This window comes from Poecile atricapillus, chromosome 18 (genome assembly GCF_030490865.1).
Source record: "Poecile atricapillus isolate bPoeAtr1 chromosome 18, bPoeAtr1.hap1, whole genome shotgun sequence".
Lineage (NCBI taxonomy): Eukaryota > Metazoa > Chordata > Aves > Passeriformes > Paridae > Poecile > Poecile atricapillus.
Genome location: NC_081266.1, coordinates 804,939 through 823,224, shown reverse-complemented (window position 1 = coordinate 823,224; position 18,286 = coordinate 804,939). Strand labels below are relative to the sequence as shown.

At 36.9% G+C, this 18,286-nt stretch overlaps 1 protein-coding gene across 11 annotated transcripts in view; it reads left to right on the top strand.

Moving 5' to 3' along the window:
• The first annotated feature begins 434 nt into the window (after positions 1–434).
• Positions 435–18,286, top strand: part of C2CD5 (C2 calcium dependent domain containing 5) — a 57,353-nt gene continuing 39,501 nt past the window's right edge. For 4 of the 11 annotated variants that reach the window (XM_058852918.1, XM_058852917.1, XM_058852919.1 and 1 more), the window contains exons 1-8: positions 436–608; positions 3,917–4,003; positions 5,340–5,511; positions 7,521–7,616; positions 8,122–8,277; positions 10,423–10,621; positions 13,202–13,353; positions 16,221–16,415. In XM_058852918.1, coding sequence (XP_058708901.1) covers positions 519–608; positions 3,917–4,003; positions 5,340–5,511; positions 7,521–7,616; positions 8,122–8,277; positions 10,423–10,621; positions 13,202–13,353; positions 16,221–16,415 — 1,147 coding nt within the window. In that variant the 5' untranslated portion in view covers positions 436–518. Of the gene's footprint in view, positions 609–3,916; positions 4,004–5,339; positions 5,512–7,520; positions 7,617–8,121; positions 8,278–10,422; positions 10,622–12,117; positions 12,243–13,201; positions 13,354–16,220; positions 16,416–18,286 lie in introns of those variants that run through there. The other 7 variants (XM_058852922.1, XM_058852921.1, XM_058852920.1 and 4 more) reach the window with 6 other exon arrangements.

The window sequence follows — 18,286 nt, the reverse complement described above, 5'->3', positions numbered from 1 at the left end:
TGTGAGAGCTGGGCCTGTTCATTCTGGAGAAAACTGAGAGGGAATCTCATTAATAGATATAAATATCTCAAATCGGTGCCAAGAGGACGGTGCCAGACTTTTCAGTGGTGCCCAGTTTCAGGAAAACGAGCAATGGCCATGAAGTAAAACACAAGGAGTTTGACGTCAACACGAGGAAGCTCTTCTTTACACTGGTGGAACAGCTGCCCAGGGAGGGCGTGGAGTCTCCCTCTCTGGAGAAAGCCCAAACCCCCCTGAACACGTTCCTATGTCACCTGCTCTGGATGACCCTGCCTTGGCAGGATGATTGGACTGGGTGATCTCCAGAGATCCCTTCCAGCCCCAACAATTCCCTCCTCCTGGGGCTCCTTTCCCGCTCCCCGCGGGCCGAGGGCGGAGCGGCCGCCGGACCCCGCGCATGCGCAGCCGCCGCGCCCGCCGCTCCATGGCACAGGCGCGGTTGCGCTGTCCCTGCAGCCCGCCAGAGGAGGAGGAGGGGAGGGGAGGGGAGGAAGAAGATGCCGGGCAAGCTGAAGGTCAAGATCGTGGCGGGTCGCCATTTGCCGGTGATGGACCGCGCCAGCGACCTGACCGACGCCTTCGTGGAGGTTGGTGGCGGGGGGAGCGGGATGGGCGCGCCGGGCCCGCGCGGCGGAGTCACCTGCCGGGCCCGTCCGGCGTCTCGCTGCTCCCGGGAACCGGCGGCAGGGCGAGGGGATAGCGCCCTGAGCTGCACCGGGCAGCATTAGGTGCGACAGCAGCGGAAACTGGTTCACAGAAAGGGGGATCAGACATTGGAACGCCAGGGAGGCGGTGGAGTCGCCGTCCCTGGAGGTGTTTAAGACTGGACGTGGCGCTCAACCATAATAACCATGATGTGGTTGTTGTGGTGGTGGTCGGTCGTAGCTTGGACTCAGTGATCTCAGAGGTAATTTTTAACCTAATTGATTCTGTAATTAGACAGACGTATTGTAAGGAGAATGGTGAAGTAATCAAATCGTCTTTAAATCAGTTATATTGCTGAATATATTAGTGGTTGTGCAGGCTTTACTTTTAAGGCTAATATTAATCTTTCCTTTTAAAACGTTTGAAGTACTGAAGTATTTTCAAAGGGGGATTTTAGTCAACAAATAGTAAATATTATTTTCGTGTTTAAATCACTTTATTGCACCCCGACTATCCAACTTCAACCTTCTTTGTAGTCATGTAGTTAACAGGCAATATGTTCTTTCTCAAGAAGGGATTGTAAAATAAATTGTACTGCGAAATCAGTGGAATTATTTAAGGTTGGATGGGGCTTTGAGTGAAGTAATCCAATGGGTGACATCCCTGCCCATGGCAGAGGGGTTTGAATGAGATGGACTTTAAGGACCCATCCAATCCAAGCCTTTTTATCATTTCTGTTACATGATCCTTATGTTTTTTTGATTCATTTTTTCCAGTATGGATGATTTAGAACATTTCAGAAACACTCCATAGATTCAGGTATCATACTCTTAGAAGAATCAGAGCTGTTAAAAAATAATGTGCTATGAAAATGTCTGTCTTGTACCACAGATAGTGATTGAGGTGTATCACAAGTGAGTGGTTAAGGCTGGCACAATACTAGAATTAAGGTAAGAAGACAAAATGCCTTTCCAGACCTGTGCACACTGAAAAATACGATAAAATTAAATTTGGGGTGTATAAGTCCTGATTTCATTTGGTGCTTAAAAGTTTGGTGAAATTAAACTCCAAGGGTAGTGCTTAATGGGAGAGAAGCTGGTAGTAGTAAAGTGAAGATGCTTTTCAGTGGAGCTGAAATAGTACATCATTCTATTTTATTACCTGAAACTTAGCATTTCACTGTTTTGTCAGCTGTTTCACTGGTCAGGTTTTAATTTTTAAAAGCTTCTCTTGTAGGCTGCCTGTTAGTCCAGTCTAAGATTACAACAACTCTGATGCTTGCTACTAGGAGACAGGGAAAACAGGACTAGGAAATCCAGTCCACTGGGTTTCATTTGGCCTGTTTTTGCTGTGTTAGGAGAAACAGCTCTCCTGTAGGTTACTTGTTCCCAACCTTATTGTCAGTGTAGCAAAATAGATTTTTCAAATTCCTATAGTAAAATACTAGTGTAGCAAAAAAGGAAAATAAAAATTTTCATCAAGATCAGTTTTCTTAGCTGGGTTAACATGCAGTTCCATGAGTGTCTTGGTGCAAATAAGGGTATAGAAATACACAGGTGAGGATTTTGCTTTTAGGATTGTTGCTTAGGATTGGTATGAAGTAACTTCCCTTTCCATGTGTGTAGTAGGCAGTACAGCAGGTGAGATTTATTTCAAAATAAATCAAGCTTGAAATTATTGTTTTATTTTTCTCTGTGAGATTGCTGAAAAATTTTACAATATGTTTTTTCTTAAATAAAAATGAAAAGCAGATGTTGAGGTTCTATTTGTTTACTAACCTTAAATTTCCTTGTTAAATATTGCAATATAAACTTAGAACTAGGAAAGAAAATGAGAAGAGACTTAAGAGCTCTTACTTGGCTCAGGTTATGCAAAACTTGGGCTTCACTAGCATGAGCACAATGATCCTTGTCCCAGTTCAGAATATTTTGTTACAATTTATTCCATAAATGTGCTTTTAACTTTGCACAGTGGACAACAGTGTGGTGTTTTATTATCTCTACAAGTTTCCATGAACTAGCTGGAGTACTGGGGAAATTCAGTTATAACTGCCTGGGGCTCCAAGGGAGCTGATTTACTCCCAAGATAATGCCTTAGAATAAGTTGGGAGGAGCTCAGAGCTGTTGCATGCTGGCAACTTCTGGAGTCAGAACTGGTATTTAATTGGTAGCTCCCTTACAGCCGGTGCTAACATCATTCTATTGTACTTAAGCAGGTGCAAAATCTCTTCAGAGTTGGGATATGCACCTGTGCAAAATAATCACTATATTATTGAAGTGTACAAAGTGGTTACTTAATGCTGTCTTGAGCAAAAGTGTTAAAATAATTACTACACAGTTTTCCAGGCCTAAATTTAGTTTCCAAAATGCGTTTAGACTTTTGAAAGATAAAAGCTATCAAAATCTGCACACGTCTATCTCCAGCATTTCTTTTCTGTCATCCTACTCATTATTTTCCTTAAGAATCTTGAATAAATTAAAAACGTAGCTTTGAGTATTTACGAGTACTTGGTATGAGGTCGAGTGCTCATTTTTTTGAGACAGCATTCAGATGACTGCAAGTGTTTGCAAATGGTTTGGAGTGAAAGCTGCAATGAAATAAAGGCTCTTACATGGTGCTGTGTGGCTTCCTGATGTATGGAGCATCACAGAATTTCAGTTTCACTTTAAAAGAGCAAACAAAAAACCCCCACAAAACCCAAACGGGCTTAACCTCAAACAGATGCCTGTGGAGACCATATGGGTACTGCTGAACTGGGTTATTTTGTGGTTGAAGGTGCAATAAGCAATAAAAGTATGGAAAATATTTAATTTTTAGTGGTCATCTTTCTATCTCAAATCCGGTTTGTTTTCATATTTATTTCATCAATTGTCTGTGAAGCTGATTGAGAAATTCTGGAGAGAAGAGTAATAGGTCATAAGCTACCAACATTTAGAATATCTTTCTTTATAGAAGGCAAAGAGTGTGTGCAAAGTGACTTTGAATAGCCAGTATAAGTGATATTTTTGCCTCTCAAATGAGAAGGAAAATAAACAATTTTAGTAGTGTGATAGGATGAGAGAGAAATTGATTGGAAATGTCATTGATACATGGATACTGATATATGGAAATTGATTTTAAAAGCCACTCAATTAAAAGAAAATTATTTCTTGAAATATGTATTTGAAATTATTTGCATATGTCAATTAAATGAGTTTCAAATTTTTTTTATTAATATATGTAATTGATAATTGAATGTTTGTATTTTTAGGTGAAATTTGGAAATACGACATTTAAGACAGACGTGTATCCCAAATCACTTAATCCTCAGTGGAATTCTGAGTGGTTCAAATTTGAAGTAAGTATTTTTTAAGAGTTTGCCTGTAACTATATAGACACTCTGGTTTAGCTGCCCTTAATTAAATAATTGCATTTCAAGCAGAAAATGAAATTTTGAGCACTGAAGTGTGTTTGTGTTTAAATGTACAAAGCCTTTTCAGCAAACCCACCTTCAGTCAGACCTTGTTTGCTAAGGGCGTCTCATTGGCTTTTTAGGAGTGTTTGTGAAGATAAAAGCTTGCCAGGTTGAGTCCAACTTAAATGTTGTTCTATTAGAAAAGAGAATACTGCAGTGAAGGTAGGGGAAGTGTAGCAGGGGTTAGGCTTTTTCAGTACATTTATCCATAAAAGTGTGTATCAATAAATACATGTATATTAAAGTACAGGTATTCTTGTGGGTTTTTTTAAATTTTGAGCGAGGAAAGTTATTTGATATTTGAAGTCCTAGAGTTGGTTGCAAAGACAATGCACTTGTCAAAGGAGAAAATGGAAAATTCCTATGTGAAGATTACAAAATAGAGAGCTTGGACAACAATTATTGGACACTTTCTCTTCCCGTTTCCTTATGTAATAATGAGGGCACTCAGCATTTTCCTGTAATTGCTTGTTGCTTTCCAGGATCTAATTTGTTGATGTCTGCTATTATGCCCTGAACAAGTGTTTACATGTTTCCTTTCTCTTACTACATTTCTTTACTACTTAAAAAATGAGGATTACGTTTAGAATAAATTAATTATTGAAACACTTGAATGTGTAGTTCTGGTTCATTTACCATGCTCTAAGGCAATATCACAATTCTGCAAACTCTTGAGTCATCCCATTGCAGTTAGCAAACTTAATTCTTGGTTTGTGTTATTGAACACAAAAAGTTGTGAAATGTCTGTCTTAGTCCTGAAACAAAATAGTTGTTATCTGTAGATGGATTATTGCATTTGTTTAGGAAATTGGATATGTAGAACTATTGAAGTTTTACTGAAGGCTGTGTAAAATATCTTCTTTTAAGCCCCTGACCAGATGAGAACACCATAATCTTAACATCAGAGTGTAATAGTCTTCTGAGGTATTTTGTCTTAAACTAACTTCCTTCCTGTTTTGTGGAATTTTAAAATTAATGATCACTGTAATCTTGTTTTTCTGTTCTTCTCCCAGTGATAGCTCTGTTTGCAGGATGTCACCAGTCTCTGAAGGATAAAATCAAATTGAGTGAATGTGTTGTTTAGCTTCAGGAAACTGAAATAACTGATTTGTCTGTGTCAGGTCACTGTTCATAACTAACTCTCTTCTGCGTTCGTTTTTCAGCAGTGTTTCCCTGCACATTTAAATATTCAGATTCAATGTTAATATTTGTTTTCCAGGTAGATGATGAAGAGCTCCAAGATGAGCCTCTCCAGATCACAGTTCTTGATCATGATACATACAGTGCCAATGATGCAATTGGCAAAGTGTACATAGATATTGATCCTCTGCTCTATAGCGAAGCAGCCACAGTTATTTCAGGATGGTTTCCAATTTATGATACCATTCATGGTAAGATTTGCTAATTTAAAACAGTCTTGTTTGAAATGTAATCTGCTTCTTATAATCTTGTAAGCTGTCTTCAGAAATTTGTAATAACTTTAGCTTTAGAGTTGGAAAACTACATTCCTGGCTTTTTTTTTCTCTTATTTTCTGACATGAAAAAATTTCTGGCATAGGAGTAAAGGCCAGTGCTTGGCAGAATGCCTTCCATAGGACTTGTGACAAGTGGAAAAAAATCTTCACTACTTACTGCAAATTTCAGATTAAAAAAAAAAAAGACTCAGGCATGTTTGTCCAATTACCACGTGTTTGTTAAACAAATGTAATTTTGCTGGAGTTGGTTGAAGTGTGCCTTCCTGGGATTTGGGATGATCTTCAGTTGGGATGAAGGGACAGGATGTGAGATATCTGCAACAGGATGAAATTCCTTTTCAATGCAGTAAGTGCTCTCAGTTCTAGGTGGATTTCATCAGAAAAGAAGGTCTTGAAGGTATGAGAAAATAAAGTTAATGATATTTTTGCTTTTGATTTTAATGAAACAGCTTTTGTCTCAGAGAGCCAATATCAACTTAGAGCAACTGACTTGCTGCTTGAATACCTTAGAGCAGACCATCTCTGTGGCTGCCATCATCCCCCTTGTTCATTATTCAGGGTGAATTAAATGACCTAACAATGTTAAAATTATAAATCAGTGTTAATTATAAATCAGTGTTATAAAATAATTGCTAGTGTTCACCTGATGCTCATCATAACTAAAGCAAAGAATTTTTTGCATTTAAACCAGTTATAGCAAACAGAAAATATAGAGAAATATTGTATATTTTTTTTAATCGGCTTTTTATCTCTATTCACATACTCCTGTCACATTTTTTTCTGGAACTAAATTATGCAAACACTTGTTTCAGGTTGTGTACAACTGGTAGATTAGAGAGAGTTAGATTTCTCTATATTTTCCAGATATGTTGGTATTTCACAGCTTTTTTCAATATAAGTAAAATTTGATTTCTTATATTTTCATGCTCATAGCACTAGATTCCAATTGTCTTGACCCTTGGCAAACATTAATTGATGCTTCCTTAAAAAATAATAACTAAAATGTTCAGATATTTGTATTAATTTTTTTTTCTTTCACCTCAACCTTATTTTTTTGTGAAAATATGTTATTTGAAATGCCTGAGGCATTTTCTGTTATAATAACTGAAGGCTTCTTTCTGTTGGCATTTTGGAAGGGAGATGTGGCTGATTTTATTGCAGTAATATCTAAATTGAGCAACAAATCCAATGCTGCCATTTCATTGTCATATACTGATGTGATAAAGGCTTCTGAAGACACTGGAGATCAGACTCAACAAGAAGTTTAGTCCTCAATATGTCAGAACCTATAATATGTGAAATGATTTTGTTACCGGGCAGAGAAAAAGAGGAAAAAGCTCAGAATAGGAAAGTATAGAAATCAAAAAGGAATGGTTATGTGTTAGAAAATATTCCATTTCTAGTAAGGTTTAATCATAGTTGAAAATTAAGCTTTGTCTAAAAGGTCTGTAATACCTTATTTTTTTATATATTTCTTTTCACAGTTAAAGTATTTTGCAAACACTTCCTGTGCCACTTTGTGGTTCTAGAAAGAACCATAAATCTTTCTCCTTGCATTGAACTTCAGAGAGGAGCTTTACTGCAATTTTGAAATCGTTTCAGGGAGGAAATTCAGCAGAAAGAGCACCCTCCAGCAGAGGCCACTGCAGCATCAAGAGGCTGATGGCTTCTCTTTCCCCAGTCCCATCTTTCTTAAAAAGTTCTGTTTGGTGCAAATAGGCATTTGAGGAGTCATTGCTTCAGCCTCAATGGCTTGGCAGAACTAGAAACTTCCTCTGAGTCAGTGTCTCTGCAGCAGAACTGAGAGGCAAGGATATGGCTTCTTGATCCTCTGGCATTAATTACTGATAATAGGAAATAATTTCTAGGTCTGCTTTTGTATTGATACTGTTATGTTGTTAAAACTTCTGTTTTTTTATTGATAGGCATACGTGGGGAGATCAACGTGGTGGTGAAAGTAGATCTCTTCAATGATTTAAACAGATTTAGGCAGTCATCCTGTGGAGTCAAATTTTTTTGCAGTAAGTAGAGGAAAAACATTTACTTGAACAAAAAACTTTTTCCCTCCTTTCCTTTCTTTGCCTCTTCTATCGGTCTCCCTTCTCTTACCAGCTCATTGCATAAAGCTAGTGGAGATAACATTGACACAAATTGCTTTTCTTTTTTGATACATTTTTACTGTTCATGTTTCGGAACAATGTAAATAACTGATGGGATTTATAATGTCCATAAGCTGCATAATGCATAAGTGCCTGTGCATACACATGTGGTGTTATTTTGAGTCCATATCCTTTTAAATAGGCACAAAATGAAAAGGTTTCATAATGGTACGTGGTGTAACTGGTGTGCTGGGCAGTTATCAGGGTTCCGTGATCTCATGGGCAAAACTTCCTGGGTATGTCCACATTTTCACTGAAAATTGTCTGGAAAACTTTCTGAAATAACTTTTATGTGTAATTTTATGTTTTTCTTGCTATCCTTATCTCCTAGACCTCTTACATCTTTTATGTATATATTTTTTAACAGCTACATCTATTCCTAAGTGTTACAGAGCAGTAATTATTCATGGATTTGTGGAAGAGCTTGTAGTTAATGAGGACCCAGAGTACCAGTGGATAGACAGGATCCGTACTCCCAGGGCATCGAATGAGGCTCGACAAAGACTCATTTCACTGATGTCAGGTATTAAACACGTGGGCTCTAGTGGTTATTGCTACTTCTGAAAATGTTCAGGATTTAAGTAAGTTCTTTAATAAGTTGCTTAAGATGGCATATGAGTTTTGTTGTTAATTGATTTTTTTCAGTTCACAGTGTCTTCTGTTTCTGAGGATTATGTATTACTAACTGATGGACAGTGTGACTGATTTTTTTTTTTTTTTTTTTTCACTTCTTGGTGAGGCCATGCTGCTGCCTAATTTTTTGGTTGCTTTTAATCAAGGTCAAAGAAACCTGTGAAACCTTTTTGAAGATGTTCTTAACCCACATAAGGAGTATCACTAGAATTTTGACTCAAATAATTAAAGTAATGAACTTCACCCTCTTTGAACTTTTTGAAGTATGTGAACAAATACACGCAATTCCAGATACTATGTGCATCAATAATTATGTTCCTCATCCTGCTTCTTTGAAGTCAGGCTTGGTTCATTGTTTCTCAAGCATATCCTGTGAGGAAGGAATTGGAGAGTTTGGATTATTCAGCCTAGAGAAGAGAAGGCTTTGGAGTGACCTTGGTGGCCTTGCAGTGCCTGAAAGGAGCTACAAGGAAGATGGAGAGGGACTATTTGCAAAGTGGTAGGACAAGGGGAATGGCTTAAAATTGACAGAGTAGATTTAGATTGAATATTGGGAAGAAACTCCTCCCTGTGAGGGTGGTGAGGCCATGGCATAGGTTGCCCAGAGAAGCTGTGGTTGCCCTACCCCTAGAGGAATTCAAGGCCAGGTTGGATGGGGCTCTGAGCAACCTGGTCTAGTGGAAGGTGTCCTTGAGATCTTCAGTAAGTGAGGCAACATAAAAAACTGTGGAGATGTACATTCATTGGGAAGGCCAGCACGCTGTGAGGGAAAAAGTGAAATAAACTGTTGCCATAACTAACATGAAGATTTTTTTTAATGTAGTCCCCATATTAGTTTACAGAATACACATTTGCTTATTTCTTGCTGTGCATAAATAGTGCAGGCAGAAAAAGTATTCTGCTGGTTTTTATTCATGGCATGAAAGGAGGACAAAAACCCAGAAGAACTCACAGCAATACGGTTTCATCTCATGTAATAAAATGTGTGATATTGCAATACTGTTACAGGTGGTCACACATAAAGAATCTTGAAGAAATCTGTAACTTCTGAGAGTGAGCCAGGCTGTTTCAAAGATCCTTGTCATTATGTGTTAAGTTAAAAAGAAGCTTTCATACTCTATTTCAACCTTAGAGTTTTTTCAAGACTGGTACAGGCATGGTTTCAATTAAGAAGTTTGCTATAGTAACCTGTGCTGGTAATTTTAGAGTCAAACTTGAAGAAAGCAGTAGAAACGAGAGCTGGGAGTTGGACTTAGATGATCCTTCCAACTCAGGAAACTCTGTGATTCTGTGACCATCTTGTTCTGCTTGATTTCTCAGCAGCATTAGGACTGTTAGGCCATCCTTGTGACAGTGAGGATTTTTCAGGTTGTTAACAGAGGATTTTGGAAATCTTTCATTTTCATAAGAAATGAGATGGTGTTTTCCACCTTTGTTATTACCAAAGCAATCCAGCTACATAGAACAATTAATTTTTTTATGATGCCCTCCTAAAAAAAGCATCGATGGCAGACCAGTTCTTACAGTCACAGTCTTTCAGTCCTTGTGTGCAGTTAATAGAAGTGGTAGTGTTTGGTTTGCAGTAGAGGGGCAAAAAGTAGGAATGAAGTTGAAATTGGTAAATCAAGAAATTATAGATGCCTGTTCATATAGATTTCAAATATGTTGCACTGTTTTGAACTATATGAAGTATTTAGAAACTTACGTGAGTTCCAGAACACATCTTGACTTCTCTTTCTCTCTGAATAAGTAGAAAAAAGGAAAAAGAAAGCCTACTGAAAATAAAGACTAGTGGGGAAAAAACCCTCTGAAATGACGTGTTGTTTTGACAATCAATGGATTTGGAGAAAAAAGCAAAAAGCTGTGTATGTCATTGATCGACATCGCACAGTGTTATAGGAGACAGAAGTTGTGACTGGCTCCTTGGCCTAACTCTGTAGGATTGGATTTATTACCTGTTCCTCTGGTCAAAGACCACAAAGGAGAATAGAGGAAGTTCACAGCAACTATGAGCTCTTTCCCTTTTGTTTTGTAGGTGAATTGCAAAGGAAGATTGGCTTGAAGGTGCTTGAAATGAGAGGAAATGCTGTTGTTGGTTATTTGCAGTGTTTTGATTTGGAGGGAGAGTCTGGACTTGTAGTGAGAGCCATAGGAACAGCCTGCACGTTGGATAAATTAAGTAACACATCAGCATTTTTACCTGCATGTAACTCCCCATCCAAAGAAATGAAGGAGTAAGTATGAATTAGTAGCTTGTAGGGAAACAAGTTTCACCTCTATTCTTTTCATACTCATTCAGTTTTCCATAACTGGTGTGATTTCTTTTTTTCCCCAGAATTTGTTTTTCTTTTGTAGTTTCGTCTGCAACCCAGTTTTATATTCCACAATTCTGAAATGTTTTAGGTTGGATGACTTGTTATTTCAGTAGAAGCTGGAGTGGTAATTCTTACTTAAGCTGACTTTCCTTGTATTTATGTAGCAATAGTACTACATACCCTTGGTTTGTGACCCACCAGTTTAACTATAATTTGTTCTGCTTTGATGCTGTGTTTGTGCAATGAACATTTTTGTGAGGACCTCCTGTGCTTTGTGAGGTCCTTTTGTGCTTTGATCAGATAGCTTTGGTTCAAATTTAAATTTTTATGAGCATATAAGAGAAGATTAATTTTGAATTACGATGGTTCTATCAGTGATTTAGACAATGACCCCAAAGAGGTCTCATCTTTTATTGCATACTTCGCTTTTTACTGTGGTAAAACAAGTAGGACCATGGCAAAACAGGTAGAGAGTGAACTTGCAGAGAAATCTTTTTACACTGAGAAGCAGAATTTTGTGATTTCTGTCATATGTACTGCAGCACCAAGCAGTTTGAATGCAATATTTTCATATGCATACAAATTGATAGGAATATACTTTTAGTCTTCTTCCAACTGTTGCTACTCTTTTGTGTGGATAAATTAGCTATTTGTTGTTTGGTAGAGAAATCCAGGAAGGAAAAAACTGCACCAATAAGTGTATTACATATCCTGTATTTCTAGATGTATTAATTGAAATAGCCATTAACTTTTTCATTAGCTTGGAACTGTTGTGTCACTGCAATAGAGATGAGGCAGTTTTGTTGTGCAGGAATCAATTGCTCTGCAGAATTTTGCAAAATATGAACCGACTTTTAAAAATTACTCGTGTCTGTTTCACGGCATAACTTGTTTGACTTGTCTGGATTTCAAAAAATTGCCTTTAAAAGAATTTCTGGATACAGTGCAGCATAGGAAAAACAGCATGGTGTTTGAAAACAAAAAAGGTAGACCTGGTAATTTTCAACTTAAAAATAAACCTGTGGCTTTCACTCTGAAGCAAAATGTGGAAATTCCACCTCCCAAATTATCCATGTTCAACTTGGTGATGGATATTGTCTCAGTTAAAAAAATGGGGATGTGTCTCTAAGGCAACAAAATCAACTAATTTGATTCTTCTTATTCTTGGCTTTACTAACTTGACGGCCTTTTGCCAAAAATCAATTATGCAGTCATAAGCAAGTGCTTTAGCTGTTCCTTTCCCTCCTTTTATTTCATCTGGACTCTTGCATGCTAGGAATTGAAATTCTTAGAGTCTGCTTAGAGTAAGAGATCTCCTCTAGCTAAACTTCCCTAAAATCATTGATAACATAACTTTGCAACCTGTTTGTATATATTGTTTTCTTTTCTTCCGCCTTGGCTGCAAACTCTCTCAGGTCTCCGCTGGTTCATCCGCCAAGCCATGGATGCCGCTCGACTCACAACAGCCCAATTCACACTGCTACTGGCTCACGACTTACTCAGAACTTCTCTGTGTCTGTTCCCACTCTCATCTACACTGGTACGAGACTGCTCACACTCCAAAGCTGGGGAGAGGCAGCCCACAGGCACAGTGGTCCCAAACAGCAGGCAGGCAGGCAGTGTAGGCAGGTGGCACCCATCTTTCTTCCCTCATTTCCTCATGGACACACCTTCTGCTGTCAGGGAAGAAGCACCCAGGGTGCAGCAGCTCAAACAAACGCAGAATAGTTCCTTGGAGATGCCGCGGAGTCTCTTCCACAAAGCCACGCTCTTCACTTTAACATACTCTTGCTTCCTGTGAAATTAAGTGAAAAAAATAAGGTGATGTAACTGGGAAACATTGAGTTCATAATTGCTTTAAAACATAATTCAGATACAGTAGGTTTTAAAATGGTTCTAGGAAGGGTCTGTGCCATTTGTGGAAGAGATGGTTTTAGAGAGCAGGTAAGTCAAGTTGTGCATAAGTAAACTGTTTGTCAATAGAGTTGTTCCCATAAAGATTCTCCTCTTTGCTCTGTTTTTAGCTGTGGCATGCTGCTGATGCTATAGGATAAGGAAACATCTTTTTTTTTTACCTTAAAATGCATATGTGTGTATACATAAGTGTATAAATATGTATAAACACAACTATAATTTGAAATCATTTTTTCTTTATTAAACTAACTCAAAGCATTGTGTATTTGACCAGATTTTTAAGCCATAAACTTTTCAATTTTTTTTTATTTTGCATATATATATATGTATATATATATAATTTTTTTGTGACATCTCATGCCTTTCATTTGGCTTAATTGTTTCATTGTAGATGACGAGCATCTCTCTGTAGGATGCTGAGAGGGTAAAACAGCATTTCTTTGCCTCTGGCCTCATTCCCAGCCTCGCACCTAAGGAATAGCTGCTGGCCCTGCCCCAGTCCCATCCTGGTGTTTGGATCATGCTGCTGTCAGCCAGGTCCTTTGGCACAGGATTACTGAATATGTTTCCACCTTCTTCTGGCAGGATTCCTTTCAATGAAGATCCCAATCCCAATACATATTCATCAGGACCCTCCACCCCTCTGAAAAACCAAACCTATTCCTTTTCACCTTCCAAGTCCTACAGTCGACAGTCCTCTTCTTCTGACACAGATTTGAGTTTGACACCCAAAACTGGTAAGGCACTTCCACCCACTTTTTGTTTAAGTTGTGTTTCTCTTTTTGTATTTTCATTCAACCCCTCTTTGCTTTTTGGCATTTAAGTTATCAAAATGATGTGAAAATTGGAGACCTCACACAGCACACCTCAAACTCAAAAGGGTTTCTTCAAAATTTCAAACCTGCCTGTATTTCCACTGTTCTGGATAACATGAAAATTGCTTTTGTACTGCAGCTGTATTCAAATCAAAATAAAACATCTCAGAGCATTAAGGGAGTCCTAAGTAATTGCCTTTTTCTTATTTCCTCCATTTCATATCACAGATCATAGGAGTGTATTTCTCACCACAGTATGTTAAGGATGGTGTTTCTAAAACTATGTAGCCTTCAGGCCTCCTGTGTTGTGCCCTAAGTTTACTGCATACATTTATCTAATTTTGAACTCCCTTTTGCAAATTCAAGACTAGAAATATAGCAACCCCTGTCTTTTTATTCTCTTGGTATATGGAAATGGCTTTACATACACAGTATACACTTTCAAAGTAACTTAAATTACATTAGAAGTAATCCAGCCATCTTCAAAAACCATTTTTCTTTCTCCATTGCTTGGTCATCAACTTGTTTTTTCCTCCCTCCTTATTTTTTTAATCTGTGGTTAGAATCATGTCAGTAATAATGTCAGCACAACTCAAAAAATTATTGTATGTTTATTTTTCATTATATGACTAATGCTGTGAATTTTGCTGCCATAGGGCAAAGTATTTTGTAGAATTGTTTATCGAAGTTTGGTTAGTTTTTAACTGATGTTTTAAATTGTGGTGTTTGAAGCTCAGAACATTCTTGGCTCCATCTAATTAGACAATTTTTAAGCATATTAAAGTAGTTGATTCAGCTTTACATAATAGCATCCCTTTCAAGAATTTTTCCTAGCAGATAAATTGAAGATTGCATTCAAATGGAGTTGTATTAAATATTTAATGCATTTTATTCCCTAGATGACAATAATATTTATATATATATTTTATATTTTAATATGTTAAAATATTCCCAATTAGGAAGCTGGCTTTCTTAGTCCTAGTCCTGTCTTCTCTGTCCCATTTTTAAAACAAACAAACAAAAAAAAGCATACTTTATTTTTTTGTCCTTTTTAAAGGATGTTTGTCCTGTGGGTAACCTATGGTGGTCACTCATTTTAAAAGGCCTACAAATATTACTTAGGAGCATCCCAAATTCATGTGTTTGGTGTACTGATTATTTGAAAACCTGTTTCTTTTGATCAGATTTTCCAGGGTAGAGATAATTTCAAGTAAAGGGTTTAAATGTAACATAGATGGTCATCTTTATAGGTGTAAGTGTTGTGAATTTAGGCATGTGGCAACTTGTATGTGTTAAGGTTTTAAAGCAGCAGCCTAATGTATTTCCTGGCAATGTTAGGTAGGTAAATAAATCCTGTTGTCTTTAGTCAGTTGCCTCAGAACTGAAACAGATGATGTAATTGGTTCCTCTTATTTGTAGGAATTTTTCAAATATGTAAAGATATTTTTTGGCTATCTTTCTACTATTAAAGCAAACTGTGGGCATAGTTTTGCTTATTAGCACTGTCTTTGGCAGCTTTTAACTCTGATACTGAAACTTGTCCAAAGAGGATTTGCTAAGTTAGATTTGAGAATTCTGTATCTTGTTATGACAAACTTGATTTTGAATCTTAATAGATTAGAAGCACAGTATCTCATGAGTTATTTGTTTTACTCAAAATTTGATGCTATGCAGAGGATGCTTCTATAACATTTTAAATTCAGTAAGTTGTTCTGAACAATTACTGTATATGTTTAGACCTCTATTTTCATTTCCCAAGGCTGTTACCAAGTTCAGATATCTCAGTGTGTAAGTTAGTGATCTCAGTAGTGAACCAAAATTAAAGAAATGCAGACTTCTTATGTGACACATCAAACATTATCAAATTGGAGATGCTCATTACTCAGATTGGCTGATGTGAAAAAAAAGTATTTTCCGCTACTTCTGCAGTATATTATATTCTTCTCTATTTGTCAGTCAGGTAGTTAATGTTCTGACATGTCTGGGATGGAGGTTAACCTGGAGAAACAGTGCAGATACCCAAAATTTCCCAGAATTATTACCATAACACTGGAGGTTGAAACTTGGATCTACTTAAGCACCTAATTTTCAATAGCTCTAAATCTGGAGAATATTACCTTGATGTCTTCTGTGAAATACAATTGTGCTTGTGTTATGCCTTCTGATCTATAAATACATTTGCTGAGTCTGGGTTTGAAGTTAGGATTCTGGGAGAAGGGAAATATTTTATGCCACTGCAAATGAACAGAATCAGGCTGACAAAAAGCATGATGTCTTTTAATCAGATAATACATTCTGATTTGCCATAGCATATGTTTGGAGGAAATGGAGAAGGTGGGAACTCCTTTTCTTGGTGGGAACTTAAAATTCTACAAGATTTATTACTCTAGAAAATCATAAAATAGATCAATGACCTCTTTGGAAAATAACCTTTTCTACTGAGATAATGAAAGTAATCAGATTAAGCGTGTGCAAAGATTCTGTTGTTTGGGTTTAACTCCATATTATTTGCTATCAAATTTTGTTTGACATTTAAAATGTTAAATTACCACATCTCTAAAAAATTAATTTCAAAATTACGTTAATCAAGTCATGGTTTTTAAAAACATGCTTCTCATGCATGTTGTAGAGCTGTATTGTCATTCCATTTCTTTGTATGTCAAGAAATAATTTGCAGTAAGTGTTGATTCATTTAGAGAAAACAAAAATGCTTCATTTTGATTTCTTTTGTCCGTTTCTTTAGTCATCTTCTGAATCTACATCTTTGTCTCTATTACTTTCCTCCACAGCACCTTCCCCACAGGGACCTAGGATTTTCCTGTTTCCCAGCTCCCCTACACTCTCTTGTGATTCCCCACATCTTAAAAAGTCCTGTCTCCTCCTCTCGGGGTCTAGCATTAAACCTCTACACTCTAGCCATGTCAGCCCAGTTGTTCTGAGGAAAAGTGTTTCTTTCACTGAAGAGCTGCTTCTGGCTGCTTCTGGTAGGATCTATCTATTATGGCCTTTTAAACAACCTTTTAAGGAAATGTTGTTGTTTGATTAACACACAGATGCTTCTGTAACCCTGGTTTGCTCAGTTAGCCTCTGAAAACTGCTGGCTACATGACTACTCATTTCATCTCTCACCTCTGCCCCAGAAGCTTGAAACACCTTCAGAACTTCTTAGAGGATTTGAAACAGTGCCATTTATGCTACAGAATTTCTTCTTTACCCTTGAAAAATATCCTTTCGTAATTGGACTGAAATAATTTACTGTATTTGTAATCCCACACATTCTCTTCACTTTTCCTGCATTTTGCATGGAGCAGATGCACATTGCACTTGCTCTTGAATTCATTTATAATTTGCTGAAATAATGGTTATCAAGTGCTACCGACTCTGCTTTTTAATTTAAACTTCTAAACAAAGCCCATGTTTTTTGTTTTTACTGCCCACTTTTTCATTTCACTGACATGGATTATTTTCATAGATTTCAATTAAATAGTTGATGTTATTGCGCTTTTTTTGTAGAAACTCTTTTGGTTAGTTTGAGTTTTTTGAGTTTGTTTCATGTGTAGTACTTACGCTATGTTTGTCTGTATTTAATATTGTATAGTCCCTGACAGTGATGTTTAGAATCAATGCTAAATAGTAAAAGCAATTTAATCTTGTTTAATGGGACTATACAGATACTAATATTTTTGTTTCCTTATCCAAGAACAGCTAAAAATACTTGTTGAAAATTGTAGTGGTTTTATATCTAATTACATGGTAATGGTAGCTTAGTAACTCTTGAAAATGAATGAATGGATTTAGGAATGAATTTACATTTCTAGATCTCCTGGTCTACGGTTAAAACCAATAACTGCACTTTGATGTATATTTACAGTCTTGTTCATCTTTATCAGATGCTTGATCAGAAGAAAAAGGAAAGTAGCAAAGAATTACTATGTTGAATTAGTTACAAATTCTGGAAAAGAAAATCTTGGCTTCATTTCTAACTGTTTGCGCTGTGGTGTTTGTACTTCATCTTGCTCCTGACACCTTTTTGTTCTCTATGCCCTGCTTTTCTCGGCTACCTGGGGGCTTTTTTTTTGCTTTGTCATGTTAGCCCTGGTGGCTTTAGAAGTAAGGAATAGCAATGATAATGTGCTTTTAGGCATGACATATCAAGAGAATCTGATTCACTAGCATTGTGTTTACTTTAGGAAAAACACAATCTTGGTATGTGTTTACTTTAGTGATTTCTAACCACAGAGCCCATCATTTACTGTCAGACACATAAACTGCATCTCAACATGCTCTATTAAGGGGGCACGTCCTTGACAGCAAATAATTCAACAGCAAAGATATTAATGAATCTGATAAACTTTCTTTGCACAAAATCTTCTGTGGTTGGGGGGTGAGGCTGGAGGTAAAAATATGAAAGAGAGAATTATCACATTACACAAAATTGGAGTTTATCTCATGTTCATTTACAGTTAATCTGCAGTTTATGTGTGTGCAAATACAATAATCAAATAAGTGTAGTTTTAAATGTTGAGCAATACGAGCCCTTAGCTTATTTTAATAAATCAGATTAATATTTTTGTAGCTTAAAATAATTTGTAATTTTTTTCAGAGTTTATATTTCAAATCAAAGGATATGCATTGCCTCTGTATTTTCTTCTTGTTCCTAATCATGCATTATGTAACTGCTGCTGTAATTATGTGTAAAGTCTCCTACTAGTAGTCAGGAAGTCTGACTAGAAGTCAGAAGTCTGAAACTCTGAAAACCAGATTTTTATTACTTCTGTGAAATAAAAATATGTAGTAATATTAGTGAGAGATACACAACTATAGTGTCATCTGACAGAGAGACTGTCTGATAAGG